General features: G+C 38.6%; 1 protein-coding gene and 1 pseudogene across 1 annotated transcript; one reads left to right on the forward strand and one right to left on the reverse strand.

Annotated features, from left to right (window-relative positions):
- The first annotated feature begins 804 nt into the window (after window positions 1–804).
- LOC147636405 (putative trehalose-phosphate phosphatase C) lies at window positions 805–5,533 on the forward strand. The gene is made up of 11 exons (XM_086801844.1): window positions 805–1,374; window positions 1,705–1,845; window positions 2,174–2,245; window positions 2,668–2,802; window positions 3,228–3,284; window positions 3,688–3,789; window positions 3,987–4,064; window positions 4,165–4,234; window positions 4,588–4,658; window positions 4,826–4,918; window positions 5,067–5,533. Exons 1-11 carry the CDS (start codon window positions 874–876, stop codon window positions 5,127–5,129), a joined length of 1,383 nt encoding a protein of 460 aa, XP_086657970.1. The 5' UTR covers window positions 805–873; the 3' UTR covers window positions 5,130–5,533.
- A 254-nt stretch (window positions 5,534–5,787) lies between these two features.
- LOC147636406 (14-3-3-like protein GF14 iota) lies at window positions 5,788–7,433 on the reverse strand (annotated as a pseudogene).
- Between the last annotated feature and the right edge of the window lie 835 nt (window positions 7,434–8,268).

Below are 8,268 nucleotides of genomic sequence, written 5' to 3' on the forward strand. Positions count from 1 at the left end.
ATGGTGAAGCTTTTTTTTCTTTCTTTTTGGGGGCTGGCGCGCTTGGCAAGTGAACTGCTTCCTTGACACCACTGTCCTTTAGAGTATATTCCCCTACCTCCATTATATACGTCTGTCTATATATATGAATGCAAACTTCATCCCCTTCATTCCTACCTCCAAACACTAATAATCCCTGTTAATCATTTACCCCCCCCCCCCCCCCCCTCTTATTATTACAAATCATCGGTCTTAAGCTGCTTGTTAATCTTTGAGCACTAGTGCATGTCACCTTTCTTGCCTCTACGTTCATTGCTCTCCATTGTGTTGGTTAATTAGAGATGCTAACTTTATCTGGAGCCTTTGATCATTAGCTTAGTAATTAGTTGGGATTAGTGTCTTCCACTTGCTTAATAAGGCGACTAATCCCTTCACTTATCTAAGTGGTTCCTAATGCAAACATTCTAAAGTAGAGCTGCAGCCCTCATTGCCTAAAGTAAGTTGCAAACACCTACTAGTAAACCTCTTGGTTTTAATCTGAATACTTACCGAATACAAACAGTAGTCATGATTAATATATCTGTGATACTTTTATCCTTCAGTGCTTGACTTGTAATTAGTAACACGTAGTAGCTTAAGAAGGGTAGCCAAAAAAAACCAACCACCAAAAAAAAAACCCTGAAATTTCCCTCTTTTTTTTTCCTTTTTGGGATGGCCTAAGTACATTCTGGTTGTAAACCAGGATTTTTCTTTGGCTTTTTTTTTTTTTAAATAAAGGAAAAGTGGGAGTGTCTCAAGTGGGTTTCTCTTTTCCTGTGAATGCAGGCAAATGTACAAGCCTAGCTAGTGAGCATTCATCATAATATCAAGAGTACTGCTTCACTTTTATTGAAGATGTCTACTCTAAGATCAAAGCAAAGTGTGGGTTCTTCATGTATGCCATTATCCTTGGATCTTTTCCCATCTTTGGATTGCTGCAATGCTGCAGCAAGCAACACCCATAGCCTTGCATCAACACTAGCAATCACCACCACTAACGCTCCAATCGACACAACAGCTACTGTTACCATCAGCACCACTAAGGGTGCAATTAGCACTACCAATGGAGTCATTAGCATCACTAATGGTCCGGCTAGTACCACTAATGTTGCAATTAGCACCACTAGCGGTGTCATTAACACCATCAATGCTGCAGTTGGCACCACGAATACCATCAGTACTGGTGGGCGCATTTCATCAAAGAGAAGATTAAGCCTCCTGAACAGCGAGAACAGTACTGTGGTGCATGGGTGGCTTGAGGCCATGAAACAGTCCTCACCCCCTCGAAACAGGCCTACAACGCCACACAATGAGCCTTTCAACAAAGCCAGTGATTTACGCCAGAGAGCATGGATTGTGAGTCTATTTTTCTATATCTTCATATGCTAATAGAGATTTAATATCATATTGAGTCCTAGGCTAATTTTGCATTTTGATCTTAATATCCAGGTTTATCTCTAATTGCTTCTTTGATCCAGGTTTCGTTTGGAGTTTGATATCTGTGTGTTTTGATGCTAATTGTGTGTGTGTGTGTGTGTGTGTGTGTGTGTGTGTGTGTGTGTAGCTTTAGCATTTTTCTGTCAATACATACATCATTTTTCCTTTTGGGCTTATGATTTCTTTTATTAGAAGGAATTATTAGAATTATTTTCTGATTTTTAAACCCTTTTTTTCCCCTATTTTTAGGCAAAGGTCCCCTCTGCACTGGACACGTTCGATCAAATAATTGAAGCTGCGAGTGGCAAGCGTGTTGCTGTGTTTTTGGATTATGATGGAACCCTCTCACCCATTGTAGAAGACCCTGAACGAGCTTTTATGTCCGACGAGGTGTTGTTTCATGCCAACCTTACATGATAATATTAATTTACTAGTTCACTAATCTTGTTCTATCAACCTTGCGTGGTAATTAGTTTATTATTATCATTCACAATTTTGCTTGATAATTTTCATAATTTTGTTTGATATTTGATTGGTTGTTTTTTACACACACACAATTTTGCTTGAGAATTGATTGGTTGTTTTATAACCCCACACACACACACACACACACAGACACACACACACACACACAAAACACACGTGTGTATAAATGTGTGTGTTTATTTTTATTTAACCTTTTAATTTCTTCCAAATGTTTGGGTTGAAATTTCTGCAGATGCGTGCAATTGTGAAGGAAGTGGCTATTACTTTTCCAACGGCAATCATATCTGGAAGATGCAGAGAAAAGGTATTATTATTATTATTATTTTGTCTAAAAACAAAAAATACCCAAAAAAATGGGAAAATAAAAAATTATGTAGGCTTACTTGGTATCCAAACTGTTTAATCTATGTAAAGCCTTGGGTTGTCCTGTACATAGATCAATTATTGCCTCCTAATATATAACTATATATGAATTTGATTAAGCATTGTAATTAGAATTTGATCTTTCTGTGTGTTTGAAGTGTAAGCTTTCATTTTTGTGGTGTTCTAAACTGAATTTCTCACTGTGATGAGATAAAAGTAGATCCCATTGTGCTTTGTGGCCTTGTACTTAAAAGGAAGATTGTCTAAATAATCATTCGAGATAGCAATATATGTGGAATTTTATGCATTATGATTTCAGTCAAGTCCAAATTATCTAGCATCTTTTTGGGGTGCAATATGCAGATATATGAGTTTGTACAACTACCAGAGCTATACTATGCAGGTAGTCATGGGATGGACATCATGGGACCTAGAGAAGCATGCAATACTGGTGCAGGTGGTGTTAATTGTGAAGAGACAAGGGCATCACATGAAAAGGTAAAACCAGCTCGCTTTCAAGTAATGGCAAAAGCTCTAAACAGTACCTTAAATCCATTGTGTTCTTGCTTCTTCCTCCTCTTTTTTTTTTTTTGGGGGGGGGGGGGGGGGGGGGGGTGGGAGTTAGTGGGGTTTTGATTAAACAAATGATAGTTGATATTGAAATCTAAGCAAGTACTCCTAATAGTGTATGTTTTTGCAGTATTAAAAGCAAATGATTGGTATAATTAAGCAACCAGGCTAGCCTTAATTCTATGGATGCTTTTGCTTTTGGGAATACAATTTAGCACCTTGTTTCATGATGGATACTTTTGCTATGGAGGGATTATATGATGGGTGGCACTAGAAGAATGTAGCACCTTGTCGTTTTTTTCTTTTTGGCTTTTGTTGAGTGTTATAAATGTGCATTGGAATGGAAAATGCAGGGGAAGGAGGTGGTACTCGTCCAGCCAGCCAAAGAGTTTACGCTTGTCATTGATGAGGTAAACCTCCGGATTGGGCACACAATTACGGTTGAAATGTGTTATGTACTATATTCATATTTCTAAATTTATATAAATACGTTATTTATTTATTTAATTTGAAGCAATTGATCAGTAAAGAGCTTACCTTAATCCTCCAGTAATATTCTCAATTATATATTTTTTATTTTCCTTTGATTTTTACCCATATATATGGGTGGGTGTGTGTGTGTGTGTGTGTGTGTGAGAGAGAGAGAGAGAGAGAGAGAGAGAGAGAGAGAGAGAGATTCATACTTATATTTTCATAACAAGTTTTACGAACTTTTATCACTGCTGCATGCAATAATTTTGCATGACTTCAATGAGCTATCCATGCATGGTTCTTGTGATTTATCAGTTGATTAGTGCTGGGATTATTGGACAGGTTTTCAAACTTTTGGAGGATAAGACCAAGAAAGTGCTTGGGGCAAAAGTTGAACATAACAAGTTCTGTGTCACAGTCCATTTCCGATGCGTGAACGAAAAGGTAATTAAAAACTAAACGCTCGATAACCAAAGGTATTTAACTCTAAAACGCCCAATAACCAAAGGTATTAATAATGAAATTGCAAGCTCAATCAATATTTGTATAGAGGCTTGTTTAGGAAAGATAATTAGAAATGATAATATAAACTGTATCCACATTCTCGATTGGATTTATTATTATTTTTTTTTAAATTGCAGAATTGGATTACTTTAGCCGAGCAAGTGCATCAAGTAGTACAGTCTTATCCTAATCTTCGTCTAACTCAGGGCCGGAAGGTATGATTTGAAATTGTTTTAAGAGAATGATGGCCTAGAGTATAATGGTAATGATGGCCTTTGTTAACATATAATCGTAACCAACTTAATTGTTTCTTAGATTTTGGAAATTCGCCCACTGATTGCATGGAACAAAGGGAAGGCGTTAGACTACTTACTAAAAGCGTTGGGTAAGATTTAATATGTAAAATGCAACACAAAACTTTTGAGTAAAGCTGCTTAGTTTAATTGGTGAAGCTGATTGGTACTACTTCGATCCTATAATAAGTATTTTATCGGTCCACTTAATCAACAAAGTAAAGCTGCTTTAATCCTACTAATACCCTGTGTTTGCTTTAATCCTACTAATACCTTGTGTTGTTTAGTACTATCCGGGACACCCACTATTTGAGCACCTTAGAATGGATATACCCACTCACATAGAAATTATTTGCTACACAAGGTGTTCTAATTAATCAAAGAAAAAAAGTCACTCCGCATATATAATGGATTCCGTTTTTTTCCTTTTTTCTTTGGAGAGCAGGTCTTGGAGATCAAAATAATGTGTTTCCAATATATTTGGGGGATGATCGAAGTGATGAAGATGCCTTTAAGGCGAGTATGCATAGTATTTTCTTTCTTTATTTTTCCAAAGAGTCTTTTTGATGCTTTTAGTGCTGTATTTTTGAAGGCCCATTGGTAATTCTTTGTTGTGTTTTTTTTTAATTTTTTTAATAAGATGCTTTTTTTAAAGCCCAAAGTTATTTTTGAATCCTTCACAGGTATTAAATAGGAAAAAGCATGGCCTTGGTATACTTGTATCAAGTGTTCCCAAAGAGACAAATGCTGTGTGCTCCCTTCGAGATCCTACTGAGGTAATTACAATAGGTGTTCTTGTATCAATCTTGCATTACATAGAGAGTATGACAAAATACCTTCCCCACAAATGGCATCCACACCTCAATATATGAGATAGCTCATCAACACCATACATCATAACAACATCTCTATCGTCATGGCCAGGTGGGCGTACTTCTCAAGCGTCTGGTGAAGTGGAAACGAAGACGCCTCAACAAATTCCCGTGAGAGCTTCTGACTTGTTGAATGACCATGTCTATAGCCCCTCAAATGAAATGAAGGCAATCATATCATGCATACAACTCTGAACGCCAAAGAAAAAATAATCTTTTTTGATGTTGCCCTCCTGTACAAAGCCCACTATGGAGGTACCTTTGTGATATTATGGGCTATTGCTTCTATGGCAGAAGCAAAATCCTATGCATCCAGCATCATTAGTGTTGTTATTGTATATAGTGGTGGTCATTTTGGCTGAGTATCTATCAAGCACAATTGCTGCTTGTGAAAAGGTGGGGATCAGAACAAAAGCATTGCCTTCCCAAGCATAAAGTGTAAAAAAGTAGGAACTGATAACTGCTTGTGAATGATGCTAATTACTTATAAATGTACAGAATGATAAATACATATGAAAAGTGATAGGTGCTCATGAATAGAGAGGGAGAGAGGGAGAGAGGGAGAGAGAGAGCATCTGGCGATCAGTTTGAAGCAAAAGCTGCGATATTCTACTTTTATAAATAACCTAAAATGGCTTGCATTGCATGTAGTGATGCCACAGAAAATGCCTTAAAACATATACCATCAAAACTGCTCTTAACGTTTAAAAACGGACACAATCTTCAATATGTCAAATTCCTCCAATTCCCAGATAAAAATAGGAAACTGAAAGTGATCAAAGAAAGAAGCATACTTTAAAAAAACTGGTGGTGGTTAAATTCCTCTGAATCCCAGATGAAATCCAAAGTGATCAAAGAAAGAGCATCTCAGCTACAAGGCAATGGCACAAAATAAGCTACTGCAGGGGATAAAAATAGGGATTTCGGTTGCTAAAAAAGTGCACCATTCAATCCTTTCACTCCTTAGACTCACTGCAAGGTCGGTCAACCACGAACAGACCACATCAGCCATGGCGACGTAAGTACAAACACTTTTGAAAGACAGAAAAAACTGACACCATTGTCTACCTCTGCATTGTTGACCTTTCCAAAGTCTTCCGCTTTAAGCTGATCTTCTCCGAATGAAACCAAGCAAACAGATGTGATCAGAAAACATGATATGCACACACACACTCCCACTCCACTGAATTTCATACAGATACATCCACAAATCCCATAGCCAACAAGTAGCAAGCATTATAGAGAGTTGTGGAAAAACTACAGCCAACAAACCTCCATCTTCCTGAAGGTCAGAAGTCCATAGCATCAAATAATCTCTTAATAGCTGCATAATCAGGGTACTATCCTCCCTCAAGATGTCCAATTCAGTAATGGCTTTATCAAATGCTTGCTTAGCTAGGCGACAAGCCCTGCACCAACCACATAAAGGCCAAACAGTATTGTTCAAGACAAACAGAAGTACTCAAATCTGTAAGAATACTTAGGCTTGAAATCCGAAACTCTTACAAGGGGAGGCTTAATTACCATTCAGGAGAGTTCATAATCTCGAACACAGAAATTCAAGGCAAGCCCAAGCCGAATAGGATGAGTGGACAGCAAGTCTGTGGCAGCTGGGTTAGTTGCAGCCTGCTAACAGAGAAACCATAAATATACAGGCCTGCTATAGCATGGCAAAGAATAGCAAAACCGCTAAAAGTGGATCCAAGCCAGGGTTGATAACAATTACCTGATAAGCTCATCAGCAGCCTCTTTCCTTTCGATGCCAGTCTCGAACTCAGCAAGGTACCGGTAATAATCACCTTTCCTACACGTGAGCACCACAAATTCCTCAAATAAGTCCCAACTTGAAACGTTCATAAAATTCCTCAAATAAGACCCAAACTGCAACACTCATATACTGATCTACAATAAACGGTCAAAAACAAGGCCAGCATTGCATGCAAATCAGGCACTTGGTGGCAGTGCTGGGTAAAGGGCATCTTAGCTCATCATCCAAGGGATTACGATTTGAGTATGCTGGTTGTGGACACTCAAAAACATAAAAAGAGTCATCAAGGGTACAATATGGATGAATCATGCATGTGCCCAGCATATGGAAAGGCAACCAGGTGGCTTGATTCCCATAGATAGGGTTCACGCCTTGGAAAATTTAGCAATATGAACGTGTGTATCCACTATGAATGCTATCTCATAGGATCACACACCGTGCGACTTTGTGAGATAAAAAGGACTCACATATCTTGTAGTAGAAAACAGTTGATTCTCCTGATCCAGATGATGGGATGAGATGCTCACCAATAATGATGATGGGATGATCCAGATCTTCGAAAGCTCTTCCTCGACTTTGTGCTGGTACTCTGATTCCTTTTACATTCGGCTCGTTGGACTTGGCTTCCTCTTTCTGCTTGATATAGGACATTATGTGCCAAGAAGCCCGCGGAGCACCAGTCACATTTTTTTAGCCCACCAAAGAGGGTTCCTTTCTTCCACAGTGAGCTCCCCATAAAGCTTTGCAACTTTCATGGATTCAACCATCTCTACATACCAGAAGAGAAGAAATGCCCATAATGAGCCAGAATTCCAAAGCAAATTACCTGCCTTGTGCAAACACAGCACTAAACCCACTAACAGTAATCCTAACAAACATGATCTAGCAGTTGAGCAGAGACAAGAACACACCAGAACCAGCAGGGCAAGGGTTCCAACCTTATGAATATGAAATCGTGCGACTACACTGTTAGGTCTAAAGTCAACGTAATCCTTAGAGATTTGATATAGCAGATGATCAGGCCCATCCAAACACAGCAAGACAAAAATCCTAACGTTTGGTAATGCACTACGCCCGAACTCATTTACCCAGACCATGACATTTTCCATCTTAAGGGATCCAAAACCCCTGAAGTTTGGCATTGTAATGAGACCAAATTGCCATCATATCCTGTTGTCCAAAACCCTGACATTTGCCATCGTATAAGATCAATATAGTTCCAATGCATAACATCGAATTTGCATCATGGTTGTCCAAATGTCATCATCAAAACCCAAAAGGCATCCTGTAAGTCCAAGTTCCTTACAGTTGCCATTATCAAAGACCCACCACTTGCCATCATAACAGAACAATAACCCTCAAAATGCCATCATATAAGATCAGAAACCATAGCATCAGCATCATGTTAGTACAAATCCCTAACACCAAAACCCCCCCTACCATGTGTCATCAAAACCGTGCCATTTGTCATCGTACCGAGCCAAAT

The sequence above is a fragment of the Cibotium barometz genome, chromosome 8 (assembly GCF_041138505.1).
Source record: "Cibotium barometz isolate CiBa-2024 chromosome 8, ASM4113850v1, whole genome shotgun sequence".
NCBI lineage: Eukaryota > Viridiplantae > Streptophyta > Polypodiopsida > Cyatheales > Cibotiaceae > Cibotium > Cibotium barometz.